This window comes from Delphinus delphis, chromosome 11 (genome assembly GCF_949987515.2).
Source record: "Delphinus delphis chromosome 11, mDelDel1.2, whole genome shotgun sequence".
Taxonomy (NCBI): domain Eukaryota; kingdom Metazoa; phylum Chordata; class Mammalia; order Artiodactyla; family Delphinidae; genus Delphinus; species Delphinus delphis.
Window position 1 is genome coordinate 82,432,105 of NC_082693.1, and position 23,050 is coordinate 82,455,154.

General features: G+C 40.1%; 1 protein-coding gene across 1 annotated transcript in view; it reads left to right on the forward strand.

Moving 5' to 3' along the window:
- MYBPC1 (myosin binding protein C1) overlaps positions 1–22,808 on the forward strand; it is a 95,842-nt gene extending 73,034 nt beyond the window's left edge. The window contains exons 23-30 of the mRNA XM_060025468.1: positions 1,083–1,250; positions 4,864–4,952; positions 8,176–8,371; positions 11,115–11,254; positions 14,971–15,130; positions 16,006–16,142; positions 17,789–17,975; positions 22,572–22,808. Of these exons, the coding sequence (XP_059881451.1) occupies positions 1,083–1,250; positions 4,864–4,952; positions 8,176–8,371; positions 11,115–11,254; positions 14,971–15,130; positions 16,006–16,142; positions 17,789–17,975; positions 22,572–22,672 (1,178 nt within the window). The 3' untranslated portion in view covers positions 22,673–22,808. The remainder of the gene's footprint in view (positions 1–1,082; positions 1,251–4,863; positions 4,953–8,175; positions 8,372–11,114; positions 11,255–14,970; positions 15,131–16,005; positions 16,143–17,788; positions 17,976–22,571) is intronic.
- The last annotated feature ends 242 nt before the right edge of the window (positions 22,809–23,050 follow it).

Consider the following 23,050-nt stretch of genomic DNA (forward strand, 5'->3'; position numbering starts at 1 on the left):
TACTTTTCACACTTTACTAACAGAGAATGCTGACTACTGATATAATATTCTTCTGTTGTGAAAGTGGGTGTCTTTAATTAACATTAATGATGGATTCTCAAAGGTACATCAGCAAAACAGTCTGGTGAAAATGGGGAGGCTGCATTTGATCTACCAGGTAAAGTATTCTCTGAGAGCTCTCAAACTTTCTTACTGTATGATAAAGTTTCTGGGAATGTTCCATGCCCCAGCCTGAAGTACACCCACACACGAAAAAGCCCTTAGAGATGGAGGGGGGAGGGCGGGCAGTGAGTTTACAATGTGGGATCCAAGCTTCTTTTTATCCCCCCGTGGGCATAATAATGCATACAAACTTTGAGAACCTGCAATATTTGTAAAACCTGGATTCTGGGTTTACATTTTCTTGCTGTTGTAGACAAAGCCACCAAAAGCATTTAAAAAATCAGAACTTTTGATTGTGGTGAAAGATCGTGCCAATTCCTTATGAGGTCTTGGCTCCTGAGTTGTGGTTCCTTTTGCCGTGGATATAAGCTTCTTTTCTTCATCATTGAGAGCGTGATCAGATTCCCCATGCCCATATTAATGTCTTATAATAATAAACCAGCCAGGATAAAATGGAGAGATCATATGACTGTAAAGGTTGGTGTCTCTTATTCATAAGAATAGCATTTTCCCCTTTTTCTGAACTTTAATATATATAGATGATTAAACATCATGGTTACATCAATTGTAAACATGTACCTTGTAAAACCAAATTGGGATAAACTACTACAGAATTCCTGGGACAGTTACCATTGTTCAGGGTACCCTAGTATCCCGCATCTTTTTCAAAGATGGCAGAATCTGATTATCATTCTTCTGCTATTTCCATTAGCCATTCTAGGCCATTTTTCATTTAACTATGAAAAATACCCAGCCATAGAGTCTGAGTCCAGACCAAAGTCACATTCTCTCCAAATGATTTAATTTTGAGTAAAATACTGATTTGGAGTTGACTGTTTAACAGGATGATTTCTTTCACTAACCACCATTCTTCCTTCTTGTCTTTTCTTTCTTTCTTTTTTTTTGTTAATGGATTTTAGCTGACAACTGGATAGTGGCAAACACAGAGCTGATCGAGAAGACCAAGTTCACCATCACAGGTCTGCCAACGGATGCAAGGATCTTTGTGCGCGTGAAAGCCGTGAATGCCGCCGGTGCTAGCGAGCCCAAGTACTACTCTCAGCCCATCCTTGTGAAAGAAATCGTAGGTAGGTGGCAAGGCTTTCAAAATTTTGTCTCCATTTCACATTTTTTTTAACCTTTTTCTTTCTCAAACCCTCCTATTTTGTTGTCACTCCTTTGATATTAATATCTCCTGGGAGTTAGAAATGAACAAAACTGCCCTTTATAGGCAGCGTGGGAGGTCAGCTCCCGGTTTATAACTTGGTGTGAGGACCAGATAACTACACCAGGTTCCATGAGCCAATAGGCAGCTGGGCTGCCTAGTCACAAGGGGTGGGGGTCAGCGGCGGGTGGGGGAAGCATTTCAAACACACCATACAGCAGCAAAATGGCTCAAGGGAGTCTGCGAGGTCAAAACCATCTTCATAATAATATGAACACATTGTTTTCCCTTTTCAATGCTTGGCCTCTGCACTGACGGTACAAAAGTGATGGTGTGTAAAACTGCTGGTGCCTTAGCACAGATCCAATCTGCGCCACCAGATTGTCTGGCTGGTCTTTTCTTCCTCACCGCCATGCACTCGCAGTTCAAATTAAAGGGCCAGCTTTGCCTTGGAGTGTTCTTGATGATACACAGGAATCATTAATGTTCTTAAACCTTGGTTCTTGAGTACCCCTTTTTTCTATACTCTGTATGACCATGAAATGCAAAGTATATGTGAAACTCTTATGCTAAATACAGTAGTACGATAGTTGTCTCTAGGAAGAGCATTTGTAAAGCATTTGTGCACCTGAATTAGAGCCTAAACTCGCGACCTTTTCCATGAAACTCCATTCTTCCTCGAAAGAATGACAGAGTGACAAACTCTGGCTAGTCAGACTTGGGTATTTGGCACACATTTTCTAGAAAATGGATGGAGTGAGCCTGTTACTTGAAGGAAAACAACTTATAGTATTTATTGTCAACTTGTCAATGAAAAACTTTAATCTTTGAAGCAAAAATTAAAATTATGGAAAACTGGTGTCCACCATCATGGACTTGGCAGCTCTCCAATACTTAAAATCTTTTCTGATGAAGTAGGTGGTGATAGTAGCAAATGTCATTTTTTGACATTGAATAATGCAGTATTTCAACATTTGAACAATCTGCATGGTTCATCGAAGCAATATTTTCCAAATGACCGATGCAAGTTAAAAAAAATCATGCATGGCTAAGATACATTCAAAACGGAAGGCAGACCAATGGGGTTTAATGTAACAGAAATGAAAAGTTCATAGAATTTTTCAGATTCCATACTGCAGCTAACCCTTAAGAAATTACAGCTCGTGTTTTAGCGTAGAATCAAAGAGGAATACCCACAATTGTCTGAAAAGTTTATTAAAGTATTCTTCCTGTCCGTGTGAAGACAAATTTTCTTCATGTACTTCAACCAAAACAGCGTATTGCAACAGATTAGAGGCAGAAACAAAGTCCAGCTAACCTCTCTTAAGTCAGACATTAAAGAGATTTGCCAAAGTATAAAATAACGCCACTCACATCACAAATTTTTGTTAATGTAAATATGGTTGTTTTCATTTAAATGATATTTATGTTGTTATTATTTTTCAAGCAATAAATATATAAGTATTTCAAAATTTATTGGTTTTAATTTCTAATATGGTAAACATGATAGATACAGTCCACATAAACAAAAGCTTTGCGGGGCCTTTGATGATTTTTAAGAGTGTAATGGGATTCTGAGACCAAACAATTTGAGAATCGGTGCTCCAGGGCAAAGAATACCGGGAAGGGGTCTGAACATCTGGGTCTGGACCGTGCTGAGCCACAGACTTACGGTGTGACTGCCTGAAACCTTTTGGGAGTAAGTTAGGGGATAGATGGATGGATGGATGGATGGGTGGATGGGTGGGTGGGTGGATGGGTGGATGGTAGAAAGTATGAAGCATGCACATTTTCTTATTAGATTCTAGAGACAGACTATGAAAGCTGAGTCCTGTTTCCTTCATTTATTAGCCATGTGGTCTCAGGAAAGGGACTTGATATTCCTGAGCCTTAATTTCTTCATCTGCAAAACGTATACAATAATAGTACTTACATCAAGAGGTGGTGAGAGTTGAATAAATTAATCCATGTTATTTGCGTAACAGAATGCTGGCCACATAATAAGCCCTTGGTATATGTTAGCTTTTATTATGATGATGGTGTAATGTGCTACAGAACCTCGCTGAGTCTCCTTTTCCTCCTATGTAAAGTTAGGGAGTTAGAGGATCTCTCAAGTTCTCTTCCAGCTCCAGCATTCAGTAATCACCACCACTACCATCATCTTCATCTTCTTCCCCTAAAGTTTATTGAGCATTTACTATTCTCAGCCATTATGCTAAACACTTTATATGAATGACCTTATTTAATCCTCACTACAATGCTGTGAATTAGATGCTGTTATCATCCCAGTTTTACAGAATAGGCTGAGACCAGATCTACTGTCTGATCTGGAACTCAAACCCAGATCTCTCTCTTTTTTTTTTTCTTTTTTTACATCTTTATTGGAGTATAATTGCTTTACAATGGTGTGTCAGTTTCTGCTTTATAACAAAGTGAATCAGTTATACATATACATATGTTCCCATGTCTCTTCCCTCTTGCATCTCCCTCCCTCCCACCCTCCCTATCCCACCCCTCCAGGTGGTCACAAAGCACCGAGCTGATCTCCCTGTGCTATGCGGCTGCTTCTCACTAGCTATCTATTTTACGTTTGGTAGTGTATATATGTCCCTGCCACTCTCTCGCTTTGTCACAGCTTACCAGATCTCTCTTGACCCCGCAGTCCATGTGTCTAAGCAGAACATAGGCAGTGGAAGCTGATTCCAGGTCTAATCCTGGCTATGTCACCTTGGGGCAAGTGACTTAAACCCCTGTTGCTTTAGCTTCTTTATCATAAAGTAAAAACAGTACCTGTGTCATAAGGTGGCTGTGAGGTTTAAATTGGTCGCTTCGTGAAAAGCATTTATCCCAGTATCTGTTCCATACAGAGCCCTCAAGTGATGGGACCCACCTCATCCCTGTGAGCCACGAGCCTTGATTCTCTGCTTCTGATGGGTTTACAACCACATGTTCTAGTATCTTCATGGTGTTTAGTGAATGAACATTAATATACGGCGGGCTAGGGCTGCCTATTATATACTTCACCTCAGTCATAAAGGGAGAAAGTTACCATCAAATTCTAACATAATTACATAAATAATAAGTGCTAAAGCATTTTTTATTATTATTTTCTGGTGAGAAAAGATGGGCACAGCCCTACCAGCTAATGTGGGGACTGCAGATCTTTTATGGAATGTTCATTGGAGAATATACTCACCGTTAGAAAACTAAGAAAACAACACATAAGGTCCTAAGAGAAAATTTAGTGCTTTTCTATAAAGTTGCTTTAGGCTTATAATAAAAATAGGAAGTTGTAGTAAAATTAAGGAGGTCAGGGAGTAATCTTGTTGAGTCAAACTGTTAAAACATCTCTCCCTGAAGGAAACATTTGGAACCAAAGTTACCACCTATAACCTGTTAGTAGCCCAACTAAGATTTCACTTCAGAGACATGAGCGTAGGGAAGTCCTGGTGAGTATCATGACAAGTATGCTTATGTAATGCTGCTTCCAGTGTGTGATACTGACTGCAAAATTATGCTCTTCTGCTCTCGTTCAGAGGCTCCAAAGATTCGCATCCCAAGGCACCTAAAGCAAACCTATATCCGCAGAGTTGGAGAAGCCATCAATCTGGTTATACCTTTCCAGGTAATAATTCAGGGTTGCTCATTTTCTCCTTCCCATGCTGGGGTGTTGAAGGAGTAGAGGGAGGGACTTCAGCATTTAAGTTATTCGTGATTCAGAATTACCTCAGAGGAAAGGCAGGAAAGGATGGAGGAGATTTGGAGAGTGATTAAACAACCTCCTGCTTTACAAGTACAGAAATCTATAAAAGTGGATTTTCCTTCTGCATGAGATAAATGAGGCCTAGTCTTGTCTGAGGCTCAGAGACCATAGGGGGCCAGAGAGGAAACACCAAGGACACACCGAAACAAGAAATGCTTAAAGATCTTTCTGGTTCTATCCATCTGTAAAACTGATCTTCCTTTTAAGTGAAGTTCTTGGTGTAACATTCAGGAAAACAACATGTCCTTACTTCCCATGATTTCCCCAAACCACACTCAAATCACCCAAATTCCAATGAGGGATAACTGAAATTTGAAATTTTGATGCCCCTAACTGAAATAAATGAGCATTGTTAAATCATCGCTCCCTCAAAAGTATCTGTTGTTTATAAGGTTAACCAGGCTTTGCATATGATAATCACTTTTGGTCTCTCTCTCTCTCTCTCTCTCTCTCTTTCTCTCTCTCTCTCTCACTCACTCACTCTCTCACTCTCACACACACACACACACACACACAACACCCACTGCACCATTCCCTCCTTACTCATTTGATTCCTTTTATGCCTCTAAACAGTGCTGTTCAGTAGAACTTTCTGTGATGATAGGAATGTTCTGTGTATGCAATGTCCAGTATGGTAGCCAGCAGCCAAATGTGTCTATTGAGGACTTGAAAGGTGCAGCTAGGAACTAGGGCAACTGGGGAAATGAATTTTTAATTTTCCTTAATTTTAATTAGTTTTAGTTTAAATGGCCACATTGAGCTTGCGGCTGTTACGTCAGACAGCATGGCCTTAGAACTAGAATTTAGGTCTCTGAAAACATTTGGATACACACACACATGCAGAGCTGGTTCAAACACAGGCTCCCATGAAAACTAACCTAAAGGGACAGGCAGTTCAGGCCATTCTCATTGCACCTGGGGCCCAGCCTTAGAAGAGGCAGTTAGCTTCTACATACACAGCACCTGAAATCAGAACGGAAGTCAAGGAGGACGTGAGTGTGAACACAGCAGAGGAGGAAGGCGATGGCTTGGCAAGGTTCCTCCCACTTCTGTCCTCCCACAGCCTAAAAAAAAAACCAGGAGTTGGCACAAGGCGGGCACCCAGGACCCAGCTCCAGCCCTGGATTGGGGCTGAATCAGCCCTCTAGTTTCCACGTCATGGCAACAGCTAGGGCTAATCCCAGTTCCCAGATCTTGTTGGGAATGGGAGAGTGTATTCAGCTCTGTCCCTGGGTCTGGGAGAGGAGAGAGCATGAGAACAGGGACCTCATAGGTATGGCATCCCAGGGGCTGGTCAGCTACTAGGAAGGGGATGATGAGACTAGTATGTCATGTTTGTATATTTATGTAACCTCTAAAGTTCTCGAACCTTTTCTCATTTGAGCCCCAGATACACCTTGTGAGGCAGGAATGGCAGATTTCCTTACCCTCCTTGAGAAGGGAAGAAACTGACATTCAGAGAAGCTAAGTGACTTGCCCAAAGTCACACAGCAAATAAATGGTAGTGCCGTGAACAGAGTCTATATCTCCAGACACTGAATCCAGTGCTTTTTTCACTCCAAACGTTATCAGAGAACTCAATTTTTTCCCCCAGTAGTTAATAGTAAATTGTACACTTAAGGAAACGAGACCTGGAACTATTTTTCCCATCTTTAACAGTATTGTTCTCTACTTCCCATATGCACATCTGAGCACCTGCAACCATTCTTCAAGCCCTGTGGGGAGGGGTTTGATGTGTGTCTCTCACATTCCTTAGCAGAACCTATCAACAAGTCACATTAGGAGCCCATGGGAAGGCTGTGCGTTTCCCAACGGAATTAATGCTTGGTTCCTGTCTGTGGGGTGAGCCTGGGTGCTCAGGAATCCTAGGAAGTTTCTTTGTAACGTAAACTAAAGCTCATGTCCTTGGGCTTCCCTGGTGGCGCAGTGGTTGTGAGTCCGCCTGCTGAGGCAGAGGACACGGGTTCGTGCCCTGGTCCGGGAAGATCCCACATGCCGTGGAGCGGCTGGGCCCGTGAGCCATGGCCGCTGAGCCTGCGCGTCCGGAACCTGTGCTCCGCAACGGGAGAGGCCGCAACAGTGAGAGGCCCGCGTACTGCCAAAAAAAAAAAAAAAACAACTCATGTCCTTGAATGAGATTATAATTACTCAAAGTCTGCTCTTAAAGAATAGTTTCAGCTGCTAGAGAGAACAGAGAGAGAATTACAGACAAGTCTGAAATGAGCAACACAGTACAGTGGAACAATAATAATCATTAGCATGTAGATGATATTAATGAAACACCTCTGCAGTGTACAGAAGCTTTCTAAGAACTTCAGTTGTGATAACCACCCTGAAGAAAGGTACTCTCATTCCACTTTACAGATTGGGAAACTGAGGCAGAGAGTTTAAGTAACTTGCCCAAGGTCACACAGCTATTAAGTAGTGGAGTCAGGATCCAAATACAGATTCTAGGGTCCCAGGGCCCATGTTCTGAACCATTAGGCTGTGATGTGCAGGCTTTGGAGCTGAAGAGACCAGGCTAGAAGACCAGCTTCCAGCACTTAGCTGCAAGGCCTTGTGCAAGTCATTTAATACCTTTATCAAAAAAAGGTGGGGGGGGCTTCCCTGGTGGCACAGTGGTTGAGAGTCCGCCTGCCGATGCAGGGGACACGGGTTCGTGCCCCGGTCCGGGAGGATCCCACATGCCGTGGAGCGGCTGGGCCCGTGAGCCATGGCTGCTGAGCCTGTGCGTCCGGAGGCTGTGCTCCGCGGCAGGAGAGGCCACAGCAGTGAGAGGCCCACGTACCAGTAAAAAAAAAAAAAAAAAAAAAAAAAAAAAATGAGGATAATGATACTTATCCTGATGTGAAGAGTAAGGGAAGTTATAAATATCACGTACCTAACATAGTACCTTGCATGCAGAATGCAATCAATGGGCAGTAGTGAATATTACATTACTGCTATAACTGCCCACCACCAGGCCATTTTCCAAACTTGCCTAGGATGGGGTAAGCCACTGCCCATTTATTTAATGCTGAAAAGAAATGAGACAGTCTGATCCCCTCCCGCCTCTACTTTTTCTGTCTTTTTTTTTTCTTTTAAGGGAAAACCAAGACCAGAAGTAACTTGGAAGAAAGATGGGGCACCTATTGATAAGAATCAGATCAACATTCGCAACTCTGAGACTGATACAATCATATTTATCAGAAAAGCGGAGAGGAGCCATTCTGGGAAATATGATCTGCAGGTCAAAGTGGAAAAATACGTGGAAACTGCATCCATTGATATCCAGGTTGTTGGTAGGTTTGGAGGAGGGAACTAGAACATTCTATATGGAGACAAATTGTCCTTGTCAATAAGGCAAGAGTCAGAATTTCTTCTGTTAGGCTGGCTCTACAGAAAATTCCTCTTTTTAGAATTTAAAAAAATAGATAAATTAGGAAGATTGGTTAGCATTTTAGAATAATTTTTCACTGACTGAAAGGACTAACCATGGGAGAGTTAGGGCATATATAGTGAAGAAAATTAATGTATATTACTTTCTAGTGAAAACTATCAGTACTGTTTTACAATCCAGTTCTCTCTTACTCTGTTTCTCAACTCTTCAATGATAAAACTATTTCCCATGTTGAATTCTTGCATTAAGAAAACATCATAGATTCTAGATATAGTTTAACACATTTCTTACTACATTTAAAATTTGCTAATAGTAACGTTAATGGAGAATGAAGAATTTTTATTAACTGTAAGCAAGGTACACCTAAGCAGAGTTAAACAGTTAAAGACTGAATTGTGGTTGGTCGCGCAGGGCTTAGATACTTATCTCTCCAAACAAGGTTAGTTCTTACTTGTTTGCACCGTTAGGGCAATAAAGGGAGGATCTCTGACAGTAGACCCTTCTCGCTTGAACTGTTCTATAATGCTTGCAATGTCAAGAAGTAAATTTAAGAGCAGAGTTAGGAGAAGCCTTGTCTCCAGTCAATTTTATGATTACAGTTTATCACATGTGCTAGAATTAGGCTCCCTAACCAAAGGAGCAGCTTCCTGTGGCAAGCCTTCCCTTAGATGAAAGCTCATGTCCTTTAAACTAAGCAATCTTTTCGTGCTGACTAAACTGTCTTGATTTTTGTTAAGTTGAAAGGAGTGTTGAGGATGTTCTGTGTGCCCTTGGGTCTGGCCTGGCTCCATTTAATTTTATTTAATTAATTAATTTATTTTAAACATCTTTATTGGAGTATAATTGCTTTACAACGCTCTATTAGTTTCTGCTATATAACAAAGTGAATCAGCTATACATATACATATATCCCCATAGCCCCTCCCTCTTGTGTCTCCCTCCCACCCTCCCTATCCCATCCTTCTAGGTGGACACAAAGCACAGAGCTGATCACCCTGTGCTATGCGCTGGCTCTATTTTAATGGAAGCCCTTGTGGCTGGGTCTGGAAGAGCCTTGCCCTCTGAAACACGACAAAGGACTTTTTTCTTTTTCCTACTTTGCCATGTAGTTACTTTACCAGGTAGTTACGAGCGCCTGGCACGTCACTCACACGCTCAAAGTGTTCAATAAATAGTAACAATTAGTATCCTACTTATTTTATTAGTCCCAAGTTCATGTTTCTGCCATGACTGTAAAAATCTAGCCATTTACTGTTGGGGAGCAAGTGTTTGAAAAGCCAACGTGAACTTTGAAGACAAAGCAGACCTGGGGTGCAGGTGGGAAGTTGAACTGGGGGAAGACATCTGTCTGTAGGACAGGTTGGTGAAAACAGGAGATAGAAAACTGTGGTTGTAGAGACTCATTGTTGGTAATTGTAGAAAGGAAGTGAGGATTATCACTGTGGTTTCCTTCCACCCCCGGAGCCCATGAAGACTGCATGTTAAATGTTGCTTAAAAGAGAGAAAAACATGAGAAAGCACTCTGGTATTTATTCTTTGCAATCTGACATTTCGAATAGAAATAATTATAGTTGCATTTTAATACCTGAAAAATATTTCAGGACAGAAAGGGTACTGCTTGCACTGCAAAGGATGACAGATGTGAAATTTCTCTGAAAAAATTAACAAGTACTATGTAGATACGTAATATTGTCCTTCCTTGAACCTCTATGCGTGATTTTTTTTTGAGGGGGCCTCCCAATGAAGATTTAGTTTTCTTTTTTATTAATTTTTCTTGAAGTATAGTTGATTTACAATGTTGTGTTCATTTCTGCTGTATAGCAGAGTGAATACATATACATATATCCACTCCTTTTTAGATTCTATTCCCATATAGGTCATTACAGAGTATTGGGTAGAGTTCCCTGTGCTACCCGGTAGGTTCTTATTAGTTATCTATTTTATATATACTAGTGTTATATTTCAGTCCCAACCTTCCAATTTATTCCTCCCCCCAAGTTTTCGTTTACTTGACTTTGGGCCTTTCTGAATGTTACTGCAATTTACTGGAAGGTCAGAGGTCACAGAAATTCATAGTGCAGAAAATAAAGTGAAGAAAGACTTTATTTCTTCATGAATGCATTCTACTTCCATAACATGGAAACACTGATAAATACAAATGAATCTTGGAGGGAGCGATGGCAGAGGAAATAAGTTTTCCTCACTCCTATTAAAGGTGCCTTTTGAGTGCAGCGGAGGACCTCTCTCACAGACAGTGGGCTTCGGGCCTCTCACCGAAAGCTGGAGCTACACAGCCCAGGTAGGCTCTATGATTTCAAGTCTAGCATCAGCTTACCTTTCCCATTAGGCAGGGTAGCCTGTGACTCACTGCCAGTAGTCGGCCCCTGGAGGGATGGTTAATGATGTTTGAAGTTTCATTTACATTTGCCTTTCAAAATCCTTTTCTTTCCATGAAGATGAAAGTCAAGGGTTTCCAGATAAGATTAGTAGGAGTGCGTTGTACTTCCTCCTCCGGAGAAGAAGAATGCAAAAGAAACGTGGGTAGAAATACAGGAAGGAAAGGACATTTTAAAATATCCTCCTGTAACGAGGTCTAGGTAGGGGGGAAAGTGACCTCACAGTGATGCCATGAATTCATCCTACAGACCGTCCGGGTCCACCCCAAGTTGTGAAGATCGACGATGTCTGGGGAGAGAATGTTGCTCTATCATGGACACCACCAAAGGATGATGGGAATACTGCCATTACAGGGTACACGATCCAGAAGGCCGACAAGAAGAGCATGGTAAGGTCTGGCTTTCTCTGGTTCCGCAGCAGCAAAATAACATTTCATCAGAAGTAAAGGGGGAAGCATGAGGTCCTCTCTGGTGAGGAACTCATGAGGGACATGGAGAAGTGATGTGGCACAGTGGAAAGGGTAAAGCCTTGGGAGCCGCGAAGAGTTGGACTTGCATTTCCACTTAAAACCACATACACATGTGGTCACTTAACCTCTTTGATCTCCATTTCCCTCATCTGTAAAATAAGGACACTGATGTTTACCTCGCTTGTTTATCAAGAGGCTAAAACAGGGGCTGCCCTGGAGGTCCACTGGCTAAGACTCCATGCTTCCACTGCGGGGGGTGTGGGTTCGATCCCTGGGCAGGGAACTAAGATCCTGCATGTCGCGCAGTGAGGCCGAAACAATATAAAGCAACTGGCAGAATGCTCAGTAGAATTCAGTAAAGTTATTCGTTCAACACATATTTACTCACTGTGGATTCTGACTCAGATCTGCACCCATGCAACTACTTCCTCCTTGTAAAATGAATGGTGGTAGCATGGACTGATGTCTTTAAAAAAAAAAAAAAATTCCAGTTAGAAAAGAAAGATTCTAAGGTAACAGCATATGCAAAGGTCCTGAGGAGGAGAAGCATTTAGAGTATTCAAGAAGCAACTCTGTTGGAGTATGAATTATTATTACCTATGTTAGATCACCAGATTTTAAATGTTAAAGTCTAGGTCTTTCTGAATCAGAATCCATCCACTACAACTACCATTGCTCTACCTGTAAGTCAATGAATGAATAAATGAATGTTTGGACACAGGATGGCTTGGAGCCACTATTCATTCTCATAGGAAGAGTAAAACATCGTACCAAATGATATTGATAGGAAGTCTGCAGGCATTTACACTGCTAGATGTCAGTAAGAACTTAGGGTATAAGGTTACATTGGGTTAATAGAAGGGGAGAGGGTTGGAAAGAGCAGTCTAAGTAACTGGAATGGATTTCAAGCCTTGCCTTTCCATAAACTATTTCTAGCATGTCTTTCCCCCCACCCCTGGGTGGGTGTTACATGACAAAATAAGACTTGGCATTTACAGAAACATGTTTCAGCCAAACCTGGACAGCTTGAGAGCTAGATCAATGGATGACTTTGCAGGGGAAGTATTGACCACCTTGGATTTCCTTAGCAATGAGGGCTCTTCTTTGGACCTTGGTCCAGATACTGGCAGTGAATCCCGGGGTACCACACTGCCTCCAGGTGCCCCCAATTCTTCCACCCCCACCACATTGCCAACAGTTGTCTTCTCAGATATCTAGTCAAGTCCAGCTGAACCAGGACTTTCCTGCTGCTTCATGTGTCTGAGGTCTGCCTGCTGACAGGAGAGGAACCCCAATCCCATCCCCTTGTGTTTCTGGTGCATTTCAGCAAGGGCAGGCCTACAGACCAGAAGATGCTCACTCTGCCCAGTGCACTTCCCCGGAGGTTACCACACCACTATCTCACTGTGGCTACAGATGCTGTTTTCCACTTAAATTCCTATAGTCCTTTATACCTTCCATAAACATTGTTCTCACGATGTATGCCAACACATTCATTTATTCATTCATTAACTATTTGTTGAGCAGTGTTCTAGCTGGTGGATCAAAAACAAAAAGACAGCTCCTCGGGCTTCCCTGGTGGCGCAGTGGTTGAGAGTCCGCCTGCCGATGCAGGGGACACGGGTTCGTGCCCCAGTCCGGGAAGATCCCACATGCTGTGGAGCGGCTGGGCCCGTGAGCCATGGCCGCTGAGCCTGCACGTCCGGAGCCTGTGCTCCTCAACGGGAGAGGCCACAACAGTGAGAGGCCCGCGTACCGCAAAAAAAAAAAAAAAAAAAAAAAAAAAAAAAAAAAAAAGACAGCTCCTGCTCTTGGACCACTCATAGTTTAAGCAAGCAGAAAGACATAAAGCCAAATGATAAAACAGTTTAATAAATGTTGGAATAAAGGTTTGCATAAAGTGCTTTGGAAATAAAGGAGGGCATAACTACAATTGTCTGGTGTCTTTAAAATATCCCAAATATAGAGATGATCATGGCCCCTAAAAGTTGCAAGGAAAATCGTTTTCCTTTCTGAAATTTTTTGTCAGCAAATATATTTTCTCAATTAGTGGTACTAAACATATGTAGTACAATGTGGTTTTCTACTGGTGGCAAGATAAACTTTGAAACCACTATATTTCTTGACATGGTGAGGAAAAAGTCAAAAAAAAAAAGAAGAATATAGCTTTAGCTCATCCATTCATTCCTGTATTCAATGAACATTTATTTTGTGCATGCTACCTACTGTATACCAGGTGCTGTGAGAAGGCACTGGAAATACAGGCGTGAGAAGAAAAGTCCATTTTTACCATCACTGTGTATCCATTCCAGTGGGGGAGGTAGCATATAAGTAAAATAGTAAGTATGTCATATATTTAAGGTAACAAGTACTGTGAAGAAAACGTAGCCAGGTTAAGGTGAAAAAGTATGACCAAAGTAGAGTGGTGAGAGGGTAAACAGTAGAGGAAGTAATATCTGAGCAAAGAATTGAAAGAACCTATGGTAATAATGTTAGGCAAGTTGATTGGGTGGTATTAATTTTTGTGATTTAGCATCATCTCTCCCTCAGAATAGATAAGTTGGCATGAAAATTCTATAATTATACTTTGTTATACAAAAGATAAATAGGCAGGTAGGTAGGTAGACAGATAGATGACAGACACTGCACAGTAATGTAGAAAATATAAAGATAGTAGTTGACATTGTCCATGGAAATAACCAATAACCAATTTACTATAAGAATAGAGGAGGGCTTCCCGGGTGGCGCAGTGGTTGAGAGTCTGCCTGCCGATGCAGGGGACGCGGGTTCGTGCCCCGGTCCAGGAAGATCCCACATGCCGTGGAGCGGCTGGGCCCGTGAGCCGTGGCCGCTGAGCCTGCGCGTCCGGAGCCTGTGCTCCGCAGCGGGAGAGGCCACAACAGTGAGAGGCCCGCGTACCCAAAAAAAAAAAAAAAAAAAAAAAATAGAGGAGAGGACTATAGCCCGGCAGACAGCCTCTCAGACAGCTCTGAGGAACTGCTCCACAGAAGCATAGCTTTCAGCACAGTTTTTAACCTTGTTTGAACAAAGAACCTCAGATATGACAGAGATACATTCCTTCAAGGTTTCCAAAAGAGACAGTTCAGCACATACACAGCAAGTCATTATGACCTTGGTGCCCGAGGAAGGGAGCTTTATCACGGAAGGAATACAAGCATTGATGTCCCAGGAAAGGAGGCGTTTATCTGGATCTTCAAAAGAGACCTTCTTCACTTCTGGACAGTGCATGCTTTTCTTTAAATGGTTAAAGCAGATGTACAATGTATGTTTATTAGGCCCCAAAACGGGCTGTTCTAGTTAGCATAAAGTTTAAGTTAAACCACATATAAGCCAGAATGACTTCTTCATACCTCAATATATGAAAATTTCTTCCATCCACATCTAGGGTAAATGAATCTAATGTGTAAATGAAGATTAAATGACGTAGTCAAGTGTAAATCAATTGTAAAGCGTTAAACAAATTAAATATACATTTCTGTTACCCTCAGTATAAAAAACTAGTGCTCTTTTTTCCTCTTAGTTAATGCAACATCCCTGTTATTTATTTGAATCAACAGGTGAAATAGCTGTGTATTTTTAAGTGATTTTCCTCAAATTCTTATTTTTGTTTTCAGGAGTGGTTCACTGTCATTGAGCATTATCACCGAACCAGTGCCACCATTACTGAACTGGTTATCGGAAATGAGTATTACTTCCGGGTGTTTGCTGAAAACATGTGCGGCCTCAGTGAGGATGCAACAATGACAAAAGAGAGTGCCCTGATTGCCAAGGATGGTGAGTTGGAAGCGGGCTGGACATCTGGGAACCTTGATTTTCAGTGATGAGACAGAGAAGACAGAAAGAAAAAGAGATGTGGTGAAAGGGGATAAGAATATCATAAACACACATTTAAAATTATGGTAAGGAGATGCAGCCACAGGCCAGGGAATGCTGGCAGCCACCAGAAGCTGGAAGAGGCAAGGAACAGATTCCCTGCTCCAATCTCCAGGGTCAGCGTGGCCCTGCCAACACCTTGATTTTGTATCTCTGGCCTCAAGAACTGTGAAGGAATAAATTTCTGTTGTCGTAAGAAATAAAAAATTATGGTAAGAACGTCCAACCAAAATGTTAATCTTACAAGTAAAATATTTTAAGGAAAATTATATTATGATTGCATTTTTTAACGTACAAGCTTTCATTCATGGCAACATCCTGGTAGTGGGTCTCTCAATGGCTAAGATCACAGGGGTAGGAAAAAGTCACCATTTACTTTTAGAGCTTGGGTTACTTTTATTCTTGGACACCTTCAAGGATGCTACACATGAGAGCCACTTTTCAATGAAAGGAGAAGTTGGATTCCACCCCTGTCATTTCATTTCCTCATAAACCGTGTCCTTCCTGCCCTTCCTCGTTACTTTCACATTAAAGCACATTGTTGAGCAAAACACCCAGACACTGAATTCTTCCCAATACTTATTTCAGTTCCAGATGACCCCTCTGGGTTTCTTTCCTGTGTGTGATGGGCTGTACATTGGTATCCTTCTGAATGAATGCCCTGTGGCCTTCACACATGTTTTTCTAAGCTCAGGGAAGTTTTCAACGTGAGTCAAGTATGCTAAGAATAATATATTCTCAGGCCAATTTGTATATCTCTAATGCTTGTTTTTAAGGTAAAATCTACAAAAATCCAGTGTATGAAGATTTCAATTTCACAGAGGCACCCATGTTTACTCAGCCATTGGTCAACACCTACGCCATAGCTGGTTACAATGCCACCCTGAACTGCAGTGTGAGAGGAAATCCTAAGGTACCATGTTTTTGGGTTTTTTTAATCACATTAATTAAATTTAAAAATTAATCCCAAACCCCCTCTTTTATATTCACTCTGTCATAATTATAAGTAGTAATATAAACTGAGCTTCCAACTGCTATTTGTGTCTTTTTCTGGGATACGGAGGGGGGTACAGGGTGGTGGTATTGGTGGGTAATAAAGGACACTATTTAAATGTAGAAAAAATATTTATATTTCTTTACTAACTAAGGGATACTTTCTAAGGAAAAACCAAACCACTTATTTTTAAAAGAACGGAGAGATAAAGAGATGGAAGTAATATTGTGTCACCTGAAAAATTAGATGGTGATATTGATTTATCAAGCTTCCTGTAATAGTGTAAAGCAAATAATTGTACTATAGTGCAAGGCAGAATTCGAATGTACAGTGATAAGGGTACAGAGTACCAGGAAGGGAGAGATCGCATCTGACTGAAGAGATTTAGAAAGGATTTCAGGTTTCATGTTGCTGGCATTTGAAAAGAACAGCAAATGAATGAATGAATGTTGCCCATAGAGCTATCTATCCCTGGGTGGCACTGAGAGAAAGTGCCCTAGAATTTGGAAAAATTGCAAACAGTGATATTTTTCCTGCATATACCATGAGCAGAAATAGAGAAGTCAAAGGGAGAAGACAGCCTGAGGGTGGGAGGAAGATGCTGAATTCATGTTTAATTGGAGGTGATGTTGGTACATTCAAGCGGGAACGACCAGGAGGCAAGGAGAGCATCGCCAGAGCTTGGGAGAAAGGCGAGGGCTGTGACTCTTGGTTTGGGTGACCCAAGCATGGGGACGCTGCATCCCACCCCTTGGAGCCAAGGCTCTAGAAAGGAATATCAAACGAAAGAGAGTAGTGAAGCAAAATGTCAAGGAGCAAGGTGTGAGCCTCAGGAAGTACTCCCATTTGAAAGGCGGAAGGAGGAAGAGGACGGTGTGAAGGACACTGAGAAGTGCTGTCTCTGGGTCTGAGCAAGACAAAATCCATAAGAGGGAGAGTGTGGAGGGTGTGCATTTACAGAAGGGAGAAGAAGACAATATGAAAAAGAAATGGCAAGTCAGTGGTATCAACTGTAGTTCAGAAGTCAAGCAGAATGGAGTAGCCTTCCTGGGCGATTGATCTGGGATTATCCGTTTGGAATAGATCCATCCATTGCCACCAGGTGATGAAAACAGATGTCAGAAGAGAGGTTAAATGGTGAGGAGGCATAAGCAGCCCATAAAGAATTAGAAAAGCATATCAGGGAAAGGAAGTAGAGAAAACTGGCTGGTGATGACGCCTTACAGGGATTCTTTGAAAAACACTGAGCAGTATACACTCTGCCGGATGAGTTAACCTCATGGACCTGTAGATCAAATTTAAATGTAACTGAATCTTGGGGAAGATTGCCCCAGGGCTGTCCTCTGAACAAATCTGGCTGGCTTCTTCAGAACTGCCCCTTCGCTTTCTTGCCAAGCATTAAGTAGAATTTAATCTGAGAGAAACGGTTCTCAAGTTGACGTGGATTCTTCTTAGATGTAGTAGTTTCTTTCTAAGCCATGCTTTAAAATTCTGTCACTGGCTTTGATGGTCTATCATTAGGCTAAGTACAGATATGTTTTGCCCTAATTTGCTTCCATCTTCAGCCCAAAATTACCTGGTTGAAAAACAAAGTTGCTATCGTGGATGACCCAAGATACAGGATGTTCAGCAACCAGGGGGTCTGTACTCTGGAGATTCGAAAGCCCAGCCCCTATGACGGAGGCACGTACAGCTGCAAAGCAGTCAATGACCTTGGGGCAATGGAGATCGAATGCAAACTGGAGGTGAAAGGTATGACATCCCAGATCTTGTGTAGACTGAACTGAAAGAAAATCATTTAATTATTGTGCTTACTGCCAAATCCCAATTACTTGCCAACATTTTCTGGGGGAGGGGAGGAAGGAGGGAGAAGGTTTGGGGAGAGAAGACATTTTTACATTCTGAACTCACTCTTATTTGTGATGGCTACTTGATTTTGTAAGTTGACTTACTTTCATCTCTTGCAATTCTTGTTAACTAAAGCACTATTAATTTCAATGAATTGTGGTATGTGCACAGCATGGTAACAATGAATCAAGTCAAAGGGGTATTACTTTGGTGATGTAGTCCATCTTAGATAAATAGAAGCCTCATGTAAAAACGCATCTAATGAAACTGCAGTTGAGGAATTTAACTATTTTTGTGAAACTTTCTATGTATATGTAAATTTACTAATTTAGTATTTAATATTACACATGTAGAATTCAGCATACACATATTATAACCCATTCCTTTAAAAATCTCACTAGAGAATTTCCATTTGTAGGTATGCATTTCATTTATACTAGTTTTCAGAAGTGTTGCAGGTAATGTAAACCAAGAAAACACATGAAGATTTATGTGGTAGAAAAGTCTCAGTGTAATTGTCCTCTTAATCAATTTTCATATTAATTGAGTATAATTTGTATCCTGAAGTTTTTTTCTTGACAATCAATACCTTTTGGGATACGATGAAAACTCTTACAGCTGTCAGAGTCACCGTTAGGAGATAAGGAGTGACATGATCCTAATGTCTTTTCCCTCATTCTTATTGCATTATTTTGCCATTTTGTGATAACCAAAGTCTTTACTTTTCCTACCTCTCTATAATGAAGAAATTATAATCTAAAAGTCAGATATAACTTTATAAATATCTGTTTTAGAAAAAACGTAGTAAATGCCTAGGGTATTTATGTAAACAATAACGACAACAACAAAAGAGTTTTTTAGTCCTAAATCTAGTGTAAATATAGTAGAGAAACTTCTCGAAAAAATTTTTTCCTTCTGTAACTTTAAAAAACCTGTATTCTCTCTGTTATGATTTTTGTCCATCCTCAGATAATACAGGATAGTAGATTCACAATTGAAAGAAAGAAAATTTTTAAGTTTTTTCCCTCTTAAATGTAAAGCATATAATATTCTTAGAAAATTTCAAACTTTACTATTGAGATAGTGGATACAAATTTAAATGTTGTTCTTTTAGCTATTTATTAGCTTTTTTTTTTTTTCGGCTGTGCCACGTGGCACGTGGGGTCCTAGTTCCCCGACCAGGGAGCGAACCCGGGCCCCCTGCACTGGAAGCATCAAGGCTTAACCATTGCACTGCCAGGGAAGTCCTATTTATTAGCTTTAAAGGCAGATTAAGGTCATAGTTGCAAACACATCTGGTTTCTAAACTCCTTGTTAGTTCCACGGTATTGTTGGTACTTATGTTCCAACACCCAAAAAACAAGAACGCAAAAATCAAAAACCCAATACCACTTCTGCATGCTTTGAAAATACCTGAATGTTGCTAATGATATAAAATGATGGTTTCAAAATGGTTCAAAATTTGGGGTCCTCCATAAGTGAATAATGTTATGCATATAAATGCTATATTCTTTCTAGTAATTGTATAGTAATTGAATTTAATAACATAAATAATGTATTCTAGTATATAAATTCATAATAAGATATCAACTGTGATATATTAGTAAAAGCTTTTGGTCCTAAAAGTAAAGCCACCATTATTTATCATCAGATTGTTATCTGATAATAGGTGACTTGAATCAAGTTAAGCTGTGAAAAAAAAAAAAGTAAGACTGTCAACTGAGAATAAATAAATACTGGTGCAAATATTCTAATTCTGCAGTGATATATCAAGGAGTAAATTCCCCTGGACAACCAATCTTCCTGGCGGGGCAGCAACAGGTTTTATAAGTTCATATCCCACTGGATATTTCTTCTTTCCATTCCATTCCTCTTACATGAAATCGCACTTTGCATGTAAAGCTTGTCTTTCTCATTTGCTTTTAAATGTATTTCTTAGCAGCTCATGGCATACAGTGTTTATGCCATGAACAAGGAAGGCAAAATTATTCAAGGATATTAGGTAATATAGGAATAAGTGTTGTCAGAAAACTAAGGACCATACCACAGGTTCCCATAAATAAAGCCAGAAAGCCACATTTGAAGATGACCTCATTTTAGATATAAGGTTACCAAAATTTGGGAATCATTTGGCATTTCTTTAATATTTTCAAGTGTAGAGAGAGATGTTCTTCCTTTAAGATAGCTTCCAGTGTGGGTTCGTTAGATTCACGTTGAAGTTCAGAAAATTGAACATTTTTCCATTGCTAAGTTGTAGAAAAATTGTTCTGGGCATTTTTGATGGGGAGAGGACGCAGATAAAAAACTATTTGGACTGGTTGAATCCAATATCTGGAAACTTTCATATTTAAGATTTTCCAATGAAAAATTCTCTAGTAGAATGTCTGTAACCCATCTATCCACTGAACATTTTGGATAATTTCGTGGGACCAAGATTATTTCATATATTCATGAATTTAAAAGGAAAGAATATTCTAGGCTCCATTACTAAATGTATTAAGCGATAAATGAGTCCTACAGTATATGTATGATTGATCCCCTATTTGGAAGAGCAAATTAAGAGGTTCTCTGGGGCTAGGTGAACAACCTGATGTAAACTCTGATGACATAGACCCATGCCTGAGTTTACAATGTTTGCTCTCTGAATTTCTAGAGATAACATCAACTTTCGAAAGAGGAAAGAATTAGGACTCTTTCTTTAAAAGTTCTGTTGATTGCACGTATAGTCACTTTCTAGCCTGTTTTTTTAAGCCTTGCATTTAGTTAGATCAGTCATATATAGTCAGTTCAGAATACAATATTCTAGAATAGTCTAATTTCTATATCCACTTGATAATTTTGCCTTTTAGAATTTCAACATATATATATGTATACTAATGCTTTGTTGATTGTCCATGTTTTTCTGTTGTTGAAAAACACAATATATATATGTTGTAGGGGGGTTTCTTTAGCTAATGGTTTGGAAACTGTTACCATAATTATTCACTTTACAGTCGAATTGGCTTTGCCACCTGTTCAGGCAAAGTGGTTGTGCATATTAATAAATGTTTTACCTATTAATGATCCTTTTGAAGTGACTGGATCCCAGCCCTTCATTCCGTGCGCTTCTATTTTCCTGTACTTTTCACCTGACTAAGGATTAATGAAATCACCTCATCATAATCGTGACCATAATTTCATCCAAGTACTCAACTTTGGTTTTAGCATTTTATTAATGCTTACAACATGTCTCTCTCTCTCTCTCTCTCTCTCTCTCTCTCTCTCTCTCTCTCTCTCTCTCTCTCTCTCTCTTTTCCTTAGTTGTAGCACAGTAAGGATTTTTGAATGTATATTATCATCTAAGGTAAGCTTTCATATGGTTTTGGCATATGAAGCTTATGACTGTCATAAGCCATACCAAGCCTGTGGAGTATGGCATGATTTTCATTATGCAACCCAATGAAAATAGACTATTTAAACTCCCTAACATTGTAGTTTTAATGTGTATTTCAGTATCTTGCCATTAACAGCTAGTACTTATTCATCACAACAATCTTCTGTTGACATGAAGCAAGTTGTTGAATGCAGTAGAGCATGAATTAAAGCATTTAATGTAGATGAAAATGAGTGATACCCAAGCATTCTGAGCTCTTTGCATCAAGGAATGGACATGTACATAAGTGGCATCATTTCTACCAATATGTGACTTTTTTAAAAAAAAAAAAGGAGAATGACTTTCCCAAATTGCATTAAAGAAGTTTTAAGAATGTTCAAATGGCATGCTGTTTTTGTCTGGATGTGAATTTATTAGCAAATAGTAAAACACTTCTCTAAAGGACCATTTTTATGGTTTCGTGGGTTCTCTCGTGAAGGGTACTTTTATTTTTTAAATATAATTCAGAACCATGGAGGGTAAGTATGAAATATTAGTAGGTGTTTCTCTTACCTTCAGAAGGCATTGGACAGGTTTTACTATTTTTAACAAAATATTTCCAGTTTTTGCACTTTTGACAGTGTATGAATAGCCAAAGTTAAAGGAGTAGTTCCTTTTTTCTTCTCCCATGTGCTTGAATGGGAACTCTTTGTGCTTAATTGAAAGAAACATTAACAAACTGGAAACGGTTCTTCCCACTGATTTGTAACATGATTTGCATTTATTCTGCCATTCATTCAGAACACTTAAATCATCTATAGAGGAACCTCGAAAAGAGCAATCAAAACCTCGAAAAGAGCAATAAACACTCTCCAACTAGTGAGGAATTTGAGAACGAATAATAGTAGGGAACAAAAAACTGCTGTGGGTCTGCAGGGAACTTGCTTTTCCTTCTAGATGCCAAATGTTTTAGATTCTAAAGTTGCTAAACCCAGGAGAAGCTTTCCAAGTAGGGACTGAGTGAATCTTTGTAACTAACTGGAACATAATTAGTCACGTTTCCAGGCAGCTAGTCAAGAAGTCTTGTTTCAGGGATTTTTCACGTGTAGACGGTTTTGACTTTGCCTTTTCCTTCTCGTCCTTTCTAGGTGGTCTTTCCTTCTGCAGGCTCCTCTTGCAAGGTGTGCCTCCTAGCGTAATTGATTCATACTTGAGAGAATTGCACTCAAGCAATCCTGAGGAATACTAAGGGCCTGGGCACTGCCGCTCTGCTCACCACTGCTTTGAAATCGGGTTGCAATGAGAAAGCATTTTCTGTTTTGCTCCCAGGCTCCCAAGTGTGGTTGTTTTCTTTCCTCCTGATGTTGAAAAAAAAAAAAAGATGTTTGCACAGATTGCTTAATTAAAAATTGCAAACAAAATCTCATTTGAAGTTAGCATTTTGGTCATTGTTGTCTGTGCTTGGTCACTGTACTTTCCAAAAAAAGCAAGCTATAGAATAAGCAAAAGCATTTATTTTAATTTAAAATAGTAGGCTCTAAATGCTTTGTTTTCCCCTAGAGTAAAAAAATGGTACAATACACCGTAATAGAATCTTAAAAACACATCTTTCTTTTGATCTAAGAGA